Raw genomic sequence first — 16,388 nt, 5'->3', positions numbered from 1 at the left:
GTTATTAAACCTGAGTCTTTGAAATAATGAGTCTTTATTTGTGACATACCTATGTCGCTCAGTGCTAACGTTGAAACACAGTGGCTATAGGTAGGAATATTTGCTCCTTGCAATTAATGCTCAAGAAGCAAGCACTACAGGAGTAATTCATGGCGGCAAGTAAACATTGCCTGGCCAAATTCATCACATACAAACACGTTACTGGGAATCATTGTCAAAATGTTCCTTCAAAGCCTCCTTGATTCAAATAGCCTCCCTCTGCACTCCTCTAATTGCCCTTGTATCTGACTGCTCAAAATCAGCAGGCAGCCAGTCAGCAGCCCACCCCTGGAGAAACTTTCCCCCTTTGATTTGCACATATTATGGAGCGCACAGCAGCCCACAATGACCATTTGAATATTTTCCTCATTGAGGTCTAACTGGCCAAAAAGACAGCACCAGAGACCTTTTAATCAGCCAAAAGGCATTCAGCAGTCATTTGGCACCTGCTGAGCCTGTTGAAGCGCTCCTGGCTGCTGTCTAGGTTCCTGGTGTAAGGCTTCATGAGCTGCGGTAGGCGGGGTCTCAAAGTATCACTATGGGCATTTGCACATCCCCCACTGGAATATTCTGGTCTGGGAAGTCCAAGCATGCAGCTTTCTGTACGGTCCAGTGTTCCGAAAGATGCATGCATCATGTACCTTTCCTGACCACTTTGCATTGATATCAGTGAAACAGCCACGGTCATCCACCGGCACCTGCAAGACTATGGAGAAGTAGCCCTTTCGGTTGATGTACTCCGGCACAAGATGGTCTGTGTCCACAGTTGGGTTGTGTGTTCCATCCATCGCCCTACCACAGGCAGGGAATCCCATTGCCTCAAAGCCATCAATTTATTTCATAGACATTACCACGAGTCACTCCATCATAGCAGGAGGCGATTAATGGCCCTGCACGCTTGCATCACCGTGGTGGACTTTCCAGCTCCAAACTGATTTACGACTGACTGGTAGCAGTCTGGCATTGCCAGCTTCCACACAGCATCACTGCTTGTTTTTCCACAGTAAAGGCAGCTCTCATTCCGATATCCTTGCACCACAGTACTGGGGAGAGCTCTGCACACAGTTCCAGGAAGGTGGCTTTGTACATCCAGAAATTCTGCAGCTACTGCTCATCATCCCAGACCTGCATCACAATGTGATCCCAGCACTCAGTGCTTGTTTCCCGAGTCCAGTACCGATGGTCCACCATGGCAAACTGGTCTGTGAATGCCAGCAGCAGTCTTGAATTATTTGTTTCCATGGCATACAGCGGGGCAGGCATCACCAATTCACTCTGTTTCGCAGCTCATGAAATACTGCAGTACCAGCTGCATTGTATTCATAATGTTCACCACCACAATGATCAGCAGCTCAGGATCCATGCTATCATGCAGAGATGGCGGGTGCACAGTTTACAAGGGCTGTTGAAAAAGGTTCAAAATTGAGTAGGAAGCCCATGGAATGATAGGACAGAAAGAACTGCATCATGGGACGGCAAGCATGCGCTGCGATCCGTTCCCAGAGCTCCTAGCAGCAGAGGGTGATGAGTTGCACAGTGGGATAGCTACCCATAGTGCAGCACTTTGTTGATGCAAGAGCAACAACTGTAGACGCACTCAGCTGACACAAGGAGCTTTGTGTGGCTGTGCTCCACTAATGTTGTTAAAGCGGCTTATGACTATCAACAAAACTTAAGTCTACTTAACTCTGTAGTGTAGACATGGCCTTAGTGAGGCAAAGTGGGTGGGATATCTTTTATTTGACCAACTTCTGTTGGTGAAAGAGAGCTTACACAGAGCTCTTCAGATCTGGGAAACTTAATCAGAGGGTCACAGCTAAATACAACATGATTGTTTAGCATAAGTAGTTCACACAGGTTCCAAGGGACCATTCAAAGTGAAGTGGCCCATTAACACCCCTTCAGTAGGGGAAGGCTCTGCAGAGGGTGAGGGGGGAGAGGAAATTACCTTACCCACCTTGTCTCTATCCTGGAACTGACACAGCTACAACAACACTGCATACAGAAAGGCTGGCGTGTGAGTGTGGGGTGCGGGGGTGGGTGGCAGGCATGGGATGTGTGACATGTAGAGCTCATAAGCACCTTTGGGATGGAAGGAATTGATATGATCATCCCCAAAAAGCTATTGGCTGCTTCTGGATGTTAAACAGCAACTGCTAAAGCTAGACAAATTTAAAACAGCAAGTCTGGATAACCTGCATCCAAGAGTTTTACAAGAGCTATCTGAGGAGCTTGTTGGACTACTAATGTTGATTTTCAGTATGTCTTCAGTATGTCTGGAAGTTCCAGAAGACTGGAAGAAAGCTGATTTTTGTGCCATGTATTTAAAGAGGGTAAATGGAATGATCCAAGTTGTCATAGGTCTGTCAGTCTGATACAGATCCAGGGCAAAATAATGGAGCAGCTGATACAGGACTCATTATTCAAGAATTAAGGGGGTAATATAATTAATGTCAATCAATATGGGTTTAGGGAAAAAAAGATCCTGTCAGACTTCTTGATATCTCTTTTGATTACAAGTTTGGTTGGTTAAGGTAATAGTGTTGATGTAATATACTTGGACTTCTGTAAGGTGTTTGACTTGGTACTGCATGATATTTTGATTTAGAAACAAACTAGAATGATATAAAACTAACATGGCACACATTTAAGTGGATTGAAAACTGACAGGACAGGGAATTATTATTGAACAGGTGTTTTTCCTGTGGAATCCCACAGGGACTGGTTCTGCGCCCTAGGCTATTTAACACTTTTTACCAATGAACCTGGAAGAAAATATAAAATCATCACTGATAAAGCTTGGAGATGACCCAGATATTGGTGGAGTGGTAAAAAAAAAAAAATGAAGGTCACTAATACAGTGCAGTCTGGATCCCTTGAGCAGGTAGGCGCAAGCAAACAATACATGCGTTTTAATATAGTTAAATGCACATTTATACACCTAAGAACAAAGAATGTAGGTCATGCTTGCAGGATGTGGGGGGGAGGGGGAGGGGTGTGTGTGTTTCTCTATCTTGGGAGTCAGTGATTCTGGGGGGAAAAAATTGGGCGTCACAGTGGAGAATCAGCTGAACATGAGCTTGCGTGGAGACACTGGCCAAAAGGGCTATTATAATCCTTGAATGCATAAAAAAGGGACTCTGGAATAGGAATAGCATATTAGAATGGGTGCAGTTGGAATCCTGTGTCCAATACTGATGTCCACAATTCAAGAAGAATATTGATAAATTGGAGAGAGTTCAGAGGAGAGTCATGAGAATGATTAAAGGATTAGAAAACATGCCTTATGGACTCGAGTTCACTTTTTTATTTTAGAGAAGATTAAGGGGTGACACTATTCCCAATTTGATTACAATCTGTAAGTAGCTAATGTTTGATAGTGTGCTCTTCAGTCTAGCAGGGAAAGGTATAATGTGATCCAGTAGCTGAAAGTCAAAGATAGGTAAACTCAGACTGGAAATAAGGTCTAAAATTTTAGACCTTGAGGTTAGTTATTGGAACAATTTAGCAAGAATCATGGTGGATTCTCTATCACGGGTGATTTTTACATCTAGATTGGATGTTTATTTCCCAGAGCATTTTCAGAACAATTTTGGGGAAGTTCTATGGCCTGTGCTATACAAGAGACCAGACTAGATCACAATGGTGTCCCTCCTGGCCTCGGACTCTGGACGTTCAGATTTAAAAAAATAGTAAAAATAGAGAAGTGCTATGTTCACAGTGCAGTGTAAACCCAGGGTTTGAATTGAGGCTCAAGCCTAATCACCCTTCAATCTACACACACAAATTGTGCTAATCCTGGATTTGGACCCAGGATCTCAGGACCTCACAGTTTGGAGGGTCCAAGCCTGAAACAAGCCAGGACCCAGGGTTCAAGCCCTATTGTTTTGCAGTGTAGTCACAGCCTCACTGGGCTTGTGCTCTGGAATCCGCCAAAAGTATTCCACAGTCCCATGGGATGACTTTCTTTGCCCTCTGGACAGTCAAGTTTGGTGGGCAGTCAAATTTTCCCACATTGCACCATGAACAAAGGACTGGAGTAGCCTCCTTTTGGGAGAGCACTAGGATGTCTGGGATATGGGTAGTTGCACTTAGGCCCACATAATGTAGCCCCAGGTTGGGACCACAAATTCAGCATTCCTAAACTGGGGTTACAGATGAGTATAAATGCTCAAGCCCTCTAGATTAACAAACCCAGGCTCTGCTAACCCGAGTTCTACTAACCTTGGATTTGCATTGCAGGGTAGACATACCTGAATTGCACTTGGTCAGGAGGTTGACTTTCCTGTTTGAAATAATCCTTCTCTGACCTTGGGACTAGATAACTAGTGAGTCTGTCATCCAATGTACTTTACTTAGCACTTCACCTGAAGTCCATGGAGAATTAAACTGATGCTAAATGGCACCTGCCATTTAGTTAATTAGAAATAATTATATCAGATACCCCATAGTCTCCACTGACTAACCTTTACTTTTTGGGTTCAACTAGGGTTATAGTTTTGCACAGGCGCCAGCTTCCAATTGTTCCAGGGGGTGCTCAACCTCCGCTCAGCCCAGGTTCCTGCCCCCACTTATCCCATCCCCGACCTGCCTCTTTCCATCCCCTCCCCCAAGCGTGCCCTGCCCCGCTCCTCCCCCTACCCCCTCAGCACCAGTACATGCTGCAGAACAGCTGATCGCAGTGGGCAGGAGGTGCTGGGAGGAGGTGGAGGAGTTGATCGGCAGCCACTGGTGGGCAGGAGGTGCTGGGGGGAGCATGGCTGCTGGTGGGTGCTAAGCACCTGCTAGTTTTTTTTCTGTCAGTGCTCCAGCCCTGCCCATTCTCCTCCCCTCTCCCCCGGTGATTTCTTAGAGAGACTTTGGGAAAATTGTCTTTTCCTCTCCCACCCCCACCATCCCACCTTGTCTCATCTCATCTTCCCTAACCCAAAGCTAGAAGGAGGAGACCAGACTGAGACCATCTTCCAGGAGGAAGGCCACCCAGCTGGCCTTGCTCTTGTTTAAGAAGCTGTTACCTCTGAGTGCTGAATATCATCATGACACCCTGTCCTCAGCCCATCTGTGGAGATACCTAGTTGCTAGCATTGAGGAGGCACATAAGATCCTGTTTTGCCTCCCTTTCATGTTACTTTCTTCCCCACTATTTTTCTTCCAATCCTCTTGGATTTTCTCCAAACCCTAAAATCAGTTGCATTGCATCAGCATAGTGTGACTTTGCCCTCTCTAATAAGAAAAGACCCAATCAGATGTCCCTGATTGGAAAAGTGGTCCAGGGTCCAAGCAACAGGTGCCACGATCAATTTGCCAGCCAAAGCATCCATTTGTGACCAGCCTACCATCCAGTGTTCCAAAGACATCGGTAAAAGCCATATTTCCTCCACCATGTTTATTAGAAACAGGAGAAATAAATACCCTTTATGCATCAGGGCTGAATGGATGAAAAGGTTGATTTGGAAATGACACTAATATTTTGCTCCCAAAAGGAGATAATCTTCAAAGGTTTTGATTTAGGTTTGTTTTGCATAATCTCTCAACCATAGTTTCAGTTAAAAGGCTTGTTTTAATTTCTTGTGTTTAATCAATAAACTTTCAACTTTAGAATGAACGGATTTTAGTGTTTGCCAAGTAACTGAGTAAAACCAAGGGCTCTGTTTAAAAAATAACCCGAAACCTAATTCACTGTTTAGCGTTCAGAATTTATAAACACCTCTAACATTTTATTAGCCCAAATTAAGCCCCAGTCAGTGCTCTATATAGGGGCTTATCTACATGGGGAAAATGACTGGAATAAGCTATTTCACAATAGCTCCCAATTGGGCATTCAATGCAAATAACACTTCATTCTGGAACAATTTTCCCAGGAAGAGAAGCCCTTAAGCTTTGTCTAGACTAGGATTTAAAAGCATAATGTTAGATTGAGTCACCTAGCTCAATCTAGTTAGCATCTTCAAAAATCCTGGTCAAGACAAAGCAGTTGTCTACTAGCATGTGGGCTCCCTTAGGTTTTCACTTGACAAAGCTCTTAGCATATGCTACAGTACAATTGCTTTATCTTGTCTGGTGTCTTTAAAGATGCTAACTAGAGCTACGTAACTATCTAAAACTGTATAGTGTGCTGGGGAGAATAGAGTCCCTCTCCTGACACATCTTCAAAAACTTTGAGTCACTTTCTTTGTTCTATCCATTGAAATGTCCAAGCTGTACAAATAGAAAAGATCTGTCCTGGGGCTAAGGGGAGCATTACAGTATCTATATTGTAGTGTAGCTATATATAGTGCTGTGTGAATGTGCCACACAGTTGACTTGCTATTCAAAGCAATTAGATTAAAGCGGATATAAACTATACCGAGTAATACACAGCAGAAAGAAGAACGGGGTGTGGCGTGTGAATTACATGCTTCATGGAGCAGCAGTTTCTTTGAAATTGAAGATGTGGCAACTTTACTTACTAGCAGCCAGCTCAGCCAATAGTAATCTAACAGCAGTTCAAGGAGTCTGACTCCCTCAGCAGCAACTAAGGTCCCAGGAGTACTTGGGCTCAGGTGAATAAATCTCTCACAATTGACTGAGGAGAAATGGTCCAGACAGTATTACTTGAGACTTCAATTATTCAGCTTTCAAGCCAGCAAATCTATCAAGGCTCTACAAGAGTTGGGATGCAGAAGTGCTGACAAAAAGCTGTCTGAGCTATTCAAAGGCTTGGCTCCAAAGCAGAGCAAAATAGGTTCTGTGGCACTCTTCAAATACAGTCTCTGCCCAGAGAGACGTGAAAAGTTAGGCCCAAACACCCTTCACCTTTCTGTAATATAGAACAGGCAAATGTGAACCAAAGCGTAGTCATTTTCCTCAAGACAAATTTTCATATTAAATTGTGGCTTAGTAAATTTCAAATGTCAATGGAAACACAATGCCATCAGTTAAGGTTTGAATGGTAACACCAATTACATTGATTCTTGTTGGATTTTAAATGATAGGCTGTGAGCCACAATATTCTTTGTTTCTAAGGTAAAACAGTTACTTTATTGGTTATGACCAAAGACTGTTCCTCACTAAGTTAGTGTTGCTTAAAACTTGAACAATTACCATCTTTTCTGATAAGAAATGTAAGACTTCTGTGAAATTTGGGTATAAACATGCCTCTAAATAGTAACCTAATGAAAATAACTTTCATATGACGATTAGGCAAACTACTATCACTTCATAAGAAAAGTGAAAATGTAATACTCAGATGAAAAATCTATACCAACACACTGTTGTTTAAGGGCCTAATTCTGGTAGCCGTACTCACATTGAATAGTACACCACAATCTTGGGCACCTCTAAGTATGATGATTGTTTCCACTGATGTGCTTTTGGCCTCACTTGTTTCTTTGAAACTTGCTAGAAAAGGCAGTACATGAAACCTATCTTGCTGTCCAAACATTAACAGCTTTAGCACTTAGTATGTGCCTAAAAAGAGGATCTGTGCATGAGACGTTGTTAATCCTTAACATACGTCCGTTACTGCAAGGTGTTCTAAAGTATAAAATAAGCTTGGTTGACTTCCTGTACCCTACCTTGAGGACCTCCCTTATCCACCCCCTCATCTTGTCTCTGCCTATGCCGGATAGTCAGTCAGTCTGGCCAGCTCGGGTTCAGAACCCTAGTGTAGACAGTCAAAGCTAGTATAAGCAATAATTTTCATCGGTGCATTTTACCCCTACTGGAAACTGATAAGCTGCATAGATGTACCTCACTGTCTGTAGCAGTTTTGCTAGGCAGCTACGCTAGGGCAGCTAAACTAATGGCTATAATTGGGACTGATCTCCAATGTAGATCAGGCCTAATCCTGGTTGCCCCCCTGTCTCTCCTCATAATCTGGCCACTGCTGCTAGTGAAATGAACAAGATAGGTCCATTTCTCAGCTGGGTTGTAGGGAAATTGTTAGTTTTCCTAAGCAGCAGAGTAAAACTAAGCAATAGCAGATGCAAACACAGGAGCTATTCACAAGTGGGGAGGACCCCTAAAAAGGGCTATCGGGGAGGAGAGTAATTGAGAACTCCGTTCCCCAAAGTTAGGTCATAGTGTGAGTAGAGAAATGGGCTCTTCCTTGGAAGTTTTACATTTATTTACTTTTTCTGTATTTGGCACCATTCTGGTACCTGACTAGGGTACAGAGATAGTGCAGTCTGAATAGCAGCATCCCCTATTGAGCTTCTCCCTAATATGTTGGTTTGGGGCTTGCTGTGATATCCCTTCCCATCTTTGGTATCAGCATCCATAGTAAGCATCTGTTCAAGCCCTGATTAATGTATTTTACTTAGTCAGCAGTGTCCTTATAAGACAAAATATAAACCTTAACCTGTGTTGTGTAGGAAATCATACAGCCCATAGCTTCAAAACTTTTATTCAAGTCATATAAACGTTAGGTCTCTTTCAGATGTAATTTGCAGCTTTTGAGTTAATTTCCTTTCCCTTTAAGATACCTTAGCATGTCCTGCCTTTATCCAGTACAGTTTTAAACAGTATAAGTGATCAGGGCTTTTGTTTACTTTTAACCTTTTTTCATAGCTGAAGAGGCTTCAGTATTTGTAGGCTAAATATCAGGGAAATTGTCCTATCTTTGTTTTTGCTAACTTTCAACATATTAATACGCTGTTTGTAATGCCTTAAGCGATTCCTTACTCATTTGAGTGTTTACAGCCTGAGGACTCCGAGAAAATAATGATAGCTGGGATTTTCAAAGGAGTTAGGGGCCCAAACCCTATTGACTTTCAATTGTATTTGAGCCCCTAACTTTCTTAGGCGTCTCTGAAAATTCCATCCCACATTTCTCCTACCCAACTCATTCTTTCAATGAGGGTAAACAAGTAGCTGTTTTCTTATATGTTGTCTTCATCATTCTATGGAAATCAGTTCTATTTTACTCAGAAATGTTCCCCACTCTATTGTAGCACGTATCACAAGAGATGCGCAAAATCCAAATCTTGGTAAGATTATGTAAGTGAAGGAGGAAGAGAGTGACTTTAATGTTTTAAAATATAAGTGTATTTGCTATTATGTTTAGACACATTCACTTATTGGTCTGAGATATGAAAGTCTTTTTAAAAATCTCTCTGCCTTCTTCCGCATTTCAATCAGATGAATTTGATTGGAAAGTGAATATTAATAGAGTTGGCAACAAACTTTTAACTAACAAAAATGCAGGTCTTCTATTGGAATAAATTTAAATGGTCTTGCTTTGAAAGTTAAGCTGCAGTAATTCCTGTTCTATTAGGACAGTTGGGTTGAATTCACACTTCACTGAAGAAATTCTGAATGATTTATTTTGTAGCAGACTGCTTTTTCATTTTCTAAGTATTGGGACTTAGGCTCTTGTGGCAAGGAAAAGTGTTTTTAAAGAAATCATTTTGTTTAAATAGTCAGTATTCAAAATATCCAAAGAGTGACTGTTTTCCTTGACAAGTGTAAATGTGATAACTAAGATACACAGGGACACTCAGGCCTGTATTGTACGTAAAAGTTAGATCGACCTAGCTATGTCAGTCAGGCCTGTGAAAAATTTCCTGCCCTGCGCGCTGTGGTTAGGTTGACCTAAGCCCACATGTAGACACAGCTAGGCTGACAGAAGAATTCTTCTATTGACCTAGCAACCGCTTCACAGTGAGGTGAACTAATCCCATCAATGGAAAACGCCTTCTATTGATGCAGAAAGCTTCTTTGCTAGGGCATTAAAGCAGCACGCCTGTTTGCTGTAGCATCTGTGGCGTAGACATAACTTCAGGAAAGTTAAGAGTAAGGCCACGTCTACACTTCCACTTATGTCAGCAAAACTCACATTGCTCAGGGAGCTGGGGAAAAAACACCCCTGAGCAGCATAAGTTTGACTGGCATTAGTGCTCATGTGCACAGCACTATTGTCGGCAGATGTTCTTCTGCCATCATAGTTTTTGCCACTCATTTAGGTGGTTTTATTATGTTGATGGGAGAGCTCTCTCTCATCAGCATAGAGTGGCTACATGAGCGATCTTAGAGGCACACCTGTATCAGTACAGCTGTGCTGCTGTAAGCTTGATAGTGTAGACATGGCCTAAAAGTGTGAAGTTAAGTGCATTTAAACCCCTGTGCAGATTCTTGGATTAAGTGATAGTGAGCTAAGGCCAATTTACTTCTGAAAAAAAAATCCCTGTGTAGATGCTCTCAATGTGCTTTAACTAATGCACTTAAGATGAATTAATTAAAGGTGCTTAACTTTCCCGAGTGCACCATGTAGACAAGACCTTTTCTTTTACTGTATAGAAAGGCATTCAATATTTTAATCTTCCTCACAGATGGTGATACTGGGGTGTCATGGTCCAATATATAATGTTTTTTACCAGCTTTGCGTTTTAAAGAAAGATATGTTTATGGATTGCACTTTAAGAACTTCCCTTGGTTGTGCGCTTTTGGTGGAAATTGCTGTCACTTAAGCCAAGTCGAACTAAACAGCCCAGTGGTGAATTTAGGTAACTTGGTGATAGAGTGGACTCTTCCAGACACTGTGTTTGAGTTTTAGCAGGTCTTAATGTAATCAAGACTAAAAGTATTGACAAAAATCTGTAATAAACTGAGCTAAGTTATTTCTGGCAATTTCTGAGAGTTAGATTAAAGCGCATATTTTAAAAATTATGTGACAGAATACCCAAATTTATTAAACTTAAGCACTTTAAAATTTTGACTGTTTATCTTAAGTTGTCCATCCTGAGAGAAGTGTATGAGACTAAGGCCATGTCTACACTAGCAAGCTTATAATGGCACAGCTGTACCAATACATCTGTGATGCTGTAAGATCGCTTGTATAGCGGCTCTGTATTGACAGGAGAGAGCTCTCCCATCAGCATAATAAAACCACCTCCATGAGCAGCGGTAGCTATGTCGGCAGGAGAATGTTTCCTGCTGACATAGCGCTGTGCACACCGGTGCTTCTGTCGGTGTAACTTAAGTCACTCGGGTGTGAAAAAACACCCTTCAGAGCATCATAATTTATACTGACAAAAGTGCTAGTGTGGACATACGTCACTTCTCATTCTCTTTGGCATTGCACAAAGGGCTAGTCTCCACTACAGGGAGAACAGCGCTGCTCAATCCATGCAACAGGGGTCTATTTAGCAGGTCTAGTGAAGAGCTGCTAAATCGATGGCAGAGCACTCTCCGATCAACCCCGTTACTCCAGCTCTTTGAGAAGAGTAAGGGAAATTGACCAGAGACAGTCTCCCATCAGCTCAGGGCAGTGAAGACACTGGGATAAGTCGACCTAAGCTATGTAGACTCCAGCTAAGTTATTCACGTAGCTGAGGTAACGTAACTTAGGTCAACTTACCCCAGTAGTGAAGACAAGCCCAAAGTTAAGGTTGCAGACACGATAACCAAATATTTTGTTTGAAGAAACCAAAATCCTTCTTTCCTTTGGAATGTTAAAAGTATGTTAGAAGGAAAAAAATATCCATCTCAAAATGTCTTTAGATTTTGTAATATGGAGTTTTAAGTCTGGGCCAAAACTGATCTGACTGTGTCCCTTTAATGTCTTCCAAATGTAAATATACCAAAGTGAATATATGCAGCAACAGTGAATTTCCTCTATCTACTCGGACATCTTTAATACCAGCAGAATGATTAACTGTAATTGACTGCTTATCGGATATTTTTCCTTCTCATGGAAACTTGTGTATAAATAACTTCACTAATGATGAAATAGGCTTTAGTGAACATCACATTTGGGCCCCAATCCTGCAAACACTTATGCATTTGCTTAGCATTACTCATGTGAGTAGTCCAATTGAAGTCAATGGGACTGGTCATATAAGTGATGTTAGGCATGTGCATAAGTGTTTGAAGGAGCAGGGCCTGGAAGATCAACCGGCTCCAGTCTGCCAAAAGATAATAGTCTGTTAGTATTGCAAACCATGGCTCAATATGGATATGTTGGGTAAGCAGGTAGGTGGCTAGCCTGAGATGCAGCGGGCGCACTTATTTTCAAGTGCTAGCTCAAGGAGAGCTACCATACATATGACTACCCATGCTAGGAATTATACCTCCTGAGTACATATGTCGGGGTCTGGCAGGATTATACTTGGTTGGCTAACCTGAGTCACCATCCAAGTTGTCACAGCCACACTGCTGTATTTAGGCACTAACACACATCTACCTGTGTTGGAAATTACATCTCCCAGCTGTTGTGTAGACTTCCCCTTGTATGTGCAATAGCTGTCAGTTGAAGAAACCGTAGACCCTGACTGGGTTCGTTTTGTGGTTTTGCACATCCTGAGAACTAATACTAGATTGGAAGATGCCTTGAGCGTGGAATAGGTGCTGGAGAAATACAACTATAATGTAGCAGACTTGAACTACAATCTTGTTTAAAAGTACAGGGGCTAGAGAGTGTGAAGTACCTCAAGCAAAAAGTATCATGTTGAGCGGTTCTGGTTTGTATTATGTAACAAATGTAGACTCGCCGCATGCTTGGTTGAGTTGTTTCATATGCTTACTGATCTTTCACTACTATGGAAAGCTCTGGGAAAGACTTCATTATTAAAGATACCTTGAGTAAAATTTTAATGTTCTTTTTAAGAAAAGGTTTTGGATATTGGGAGTTGCTACAGGGAAAGAAATGTATAGGTAAAAAGACAACTCAGAGACAGGAAAGGGGCAAAGAAAGTAGGATGTCTTTTTCCTGAATGTCTAAATAAAATCTGTTTCTGTTTAAAAAAATTTTAAACCCATTTTGAAGAGGTCTTCGGCCAATGGCTGGCTCTTATTGGAAGCGACAATTGCTTTCTAATAAATATCAGTTTGCCTACATATTTCAGTTTCTATTGCAAACTTCCTCTAATCTGTAAGGGCACACTTATGTTCATTATGTTTAATGGTACACTTGTTGGTTCAGGGAATTAAGTGCAAACAAATCTAGAAGAGCTCTTAAGCTCTCCAAGTCAGATAGTTGCACAAGCAAGTGCTGCCAACCAACCCGCTCTGGATTTTCTTCATATTTCTTTAAAAAAAACAAGCAAACAAAACCAATTATCATTGGAAAAGCAAAAAAATCCAATTTTGTGTAATTAAAATCAAAATGTAATATGTGGTGTATTAAATGTGTAGCTCAGTATTGCTATTTGTTGAATGTTGCTGTGACTCTAATAATTAAATAATATTGCTGTCAAGAAACATACATAAAGTGCAAGACAGTCAAGTTAAGACTGCTCTTTGAACCTTAGCCCTTGCATTTCCTTATTCTGACACACTTTGTGGGGATATTGATATCACATTAGCTCAGTTCTTTGCATGTAATATAATTTTTAAAAATTCCTTGGGTACTCTTCAATGCAGTAATTCCTCTTAACAGTCTGTTCCTTTTTCTTGCCAACAGGTACAGTTCTTATCAGAAGTAACAGTGGTCAATTAATGTTAGTATCTCAACAAGCAATAGCTCGAGCACAGAGCCAGTCACAAAATAACACAGGTGCAAGACCATCAATACCTACCAGCACACCCTCAGTCAGAATATGTACTGTACAGGTAAAACTTCTTCAAGCAGCTTGATTTTGCAATAGCTGTACCGTATTATGTTTCTTAATGTGATGTATTTATAATGTAGTATTTGCAAGACTTGTAGAAGATTCATTAAACATGGTTTGAAAGTCAGTTTTTCATAAGAACGAATGTCCCTGTGTATTTTGCTTTCATACTTTAAAAACTAGGCTTGGCCAATTTAGATTTTTATCAGTAAACGTCAGTTTCCCCTTACACGAACAAACTGACTAAAATATTTCTATCAATAATCATCAGAATTTACAGATAGGCAAAGTAAAAAAAAATTCTGTTCTCATTTTAGAGTTTGATTTAAGAATATTTATTTTGTATATTTTGATGTGGTGATGACTATGTCTTAATGGTTTATAAAGTTTTCCATTTTGGAATATGTGTCTGTCATTAAATAACTTCCTGACCCCTTATTACCTGACTTCTCTACCCCATAACTTCCTGCAACTGTGAAAATTTAAATTGATGAATGAAAAATTTTAAAAATATCTATTAGTTGAAATTAAAAATAAAAATCTGGTTGTGCAAAGCCTATTTAAAACTTACTCTGCTACTTTGCTCTGGATTGCATAGCTCACGTGATGAGAAGACTTTTATAACAAAATTTTAAAACAATTTAATGTTTAATTGTAACTAAACTAGCATTGATACTGGTTTCCTTTTCCTTTCAATAGACATATTACTTAAATTAGTATTGAATGTGAAAACTCTTCCAATGAAATTCTGTAAAACCTCCTAGGGTTATAATTTTTATAGCATAGCTAGCAAATAGTCTCCAACAGTGGATTTCAGTCTTGCTGTTCTCACACATTGTCCTTCTTAACCAGTGTAATGGCCTCTGTAATTAGCTCGAATGCTGGTTTTGAAAACAAAACTGTTTTGAAATTGTTAATTGTGCAGTTACTAGTTTATATGCTCCTCCCTGATCTGCTGCTTGTTCCTCCTATTTAGCTTATAAACTCTCTGGCAGAGGGCCATCTTGTTGTGTGTGTACAGTGCCTAGCACAATGGCGCTTGTAGGTGTTTCTGCAATACAAACAGAGGGGCATTGCTGTGTATTCTAGGCACACTTACTATGTCTTCAAAACAACAAAAACCCAACCCTGGAATTTAAAAAAGAGAAAGGAAACCCTTTTAATGTTTGTGAAGCACTTGCTTCTGGAAGCACTATATACATGCTAAGTAGTTATATTTTGATTTTAACATCCCTTGCAGTGTTTGCAGCTAAGTTACTGTGGCAGTACCTTCAAATTGGAGAAGACTCACCATTCGCTATCTAAAATTAATAAAATAAAAAAGTAAATGATACAAGGTTTGCATGTGGTTTTTTTTTAAAAAAAAATACTTGATTAGTTGATAAAACTAAGTTTTTCTAAGACTTAAACTCCATATTTAAGCACCTAGGTAGGTGCCCTGAATTTCAGAAGTGCTGAACTTGGAGGCTGATCTTTAGGCACCTTCCTTGGACCGAGTTATTAGTTTAGTGGTTAAGGGGGGAAGCTTTGGATGTGGTATATCTTGATTTTAGGAAGATGTTGGACACAGTCCCACGTGACATTCTTCTATGCAACCTAGGGAAGTGGGGACTAGATGAAATTACTATATGGAGTGTACGCAACTGTTTGAAAGACCCTAGACTCTGACAGCAAACCACTGATAGCTACTCTAAGTGGGGGGTGTACAGAGTAGGGTCTATTCTGTGTCAGGTACTAATCAATATTTTCTTTAATGACTTGAATGATGTAGTGGAGAATGTGCTTATGAAACTTGCAGATGACACCTAACTAGGAGGGGTTGCAAGCACTGTGGAGGATGGGATTAGAATTCAAAATGACCTTGACAAACTGGAGAACTGATCTGAGACCAACAGGGTGAAATTCAATAAAGACAAGTGAAAAGGACTACATTTAGGAAGGAAAAATCCAATGCACAAGTACAAAATGGGGAAATAACTAGGTAGGTGGTAGTACTGCTAAAAAGTTCTGGGAATTATAGTGGATCACAAATTGCATATATGAAACAACATGATGCAATTGTGAAAGGCTGATATTTTGGGATGTGTCAACAACAGTGTTATGTAAGACATGGGAGGTAACTGTCCCGCTCTGTTTGGTACTAGTGATGCTTCAGCTGGAGTACTGTGTACAGCTTTGGGTGCTGCACTTCAAGAAAAATGTGGACAAACTGGAGAGAGTTCAGAGGAGAGCCACAAAAATGAAAGAAGGTGTCAAAAACCTGACCTATGAGGAAAGGTTTAAAAAACTGGGCATGTTTAGTCTTAAGAAGACCGAGGATCTGATAAGGCTGTTATAAAGGGGACTGTGGTCAGTTGTTCTCCATGTCCATTGAAGGTGGGACAAGAAGTAATGGGTTTAATCTTCAGCAAGGAAGGTTTAGGTTAGATATTAGGAAAAGCTTTTTAACTATAAGGATAATGAATTAAGCACTGGTATAGGCTTCCAAGGGTGGATTTTGCACCCATATCACTGGAGGTTTTTAGGAACAGGTTAGACAAACTGCTATCATTGATGGTCTAGATATACTTCATCCTGCCTCAGCACATAGGGCTGGACTAATTGACCCCGCCCAGTGCTACATTTCTGTGATTCTGTGTAGATCTGAAAATACATAGAATTTTAGCCTTAATGTATGAACCACACAAATATGGACATGTCAAAATGAAGAGTAACCTGAGTGATGTCTCTTCGTGACATGGTCACTGTTTGACTAGTTCTGTACTAATCAGCAAACATGCCCAAACTATTTTGTTTACTGTACTGTATCTGCTTACCTTG

General features: G+C 40.7%; 1 protein-coding gene across 3 annotated transcripts in view; it reads left to right on the top strand.

The window, feature by feature from the left end:
- The window catches only part of TAF4B (TATA-box binding protein associated factor 4b), a 176,607-nt gene that overhangs the window by 14,230 nt on the left and 145,989 nt on the right, over positions 1 to 16,388 (top strand). For all 3 annotated transcript variants that reach the window (XR_012157235.1, XR_012157234.1, XM_073331341.1), the window contains exon 2: positions 13,421 to 13,569. Coding sequence is in view for 1 of the 3 variants with exons in the window: in XM_073331341.1 (XP_073187442.1) it covers positions 13,421 to 13,569 (149 nt within the window). In the remaining 2 variants the exon portion in view is untranslated. The remainder of the gene's footprint in view (positions 1 to 13,420; positions 13,570 to 16,388) is intronic.

The sequence above is a fragment of the Lepidochelys kempii genome, chromosome 2 (assembly GCF_965140265.1).
Source record: "Lepidochelys kempii isolate rLepKem1 chromosome 2, rLepKem1.hap2, whole genome shotgun sequence".
NCBI classification, from domain to species: domain Eukaryota; kingdom Metazoa; phylum Chordata; order Testudines; family Cheloniidae; genus Lepidochelys; species Lepidochelys kempii.
This window is presented reverse-complemented; position numbering and strand designations above follow the sequence as displayed.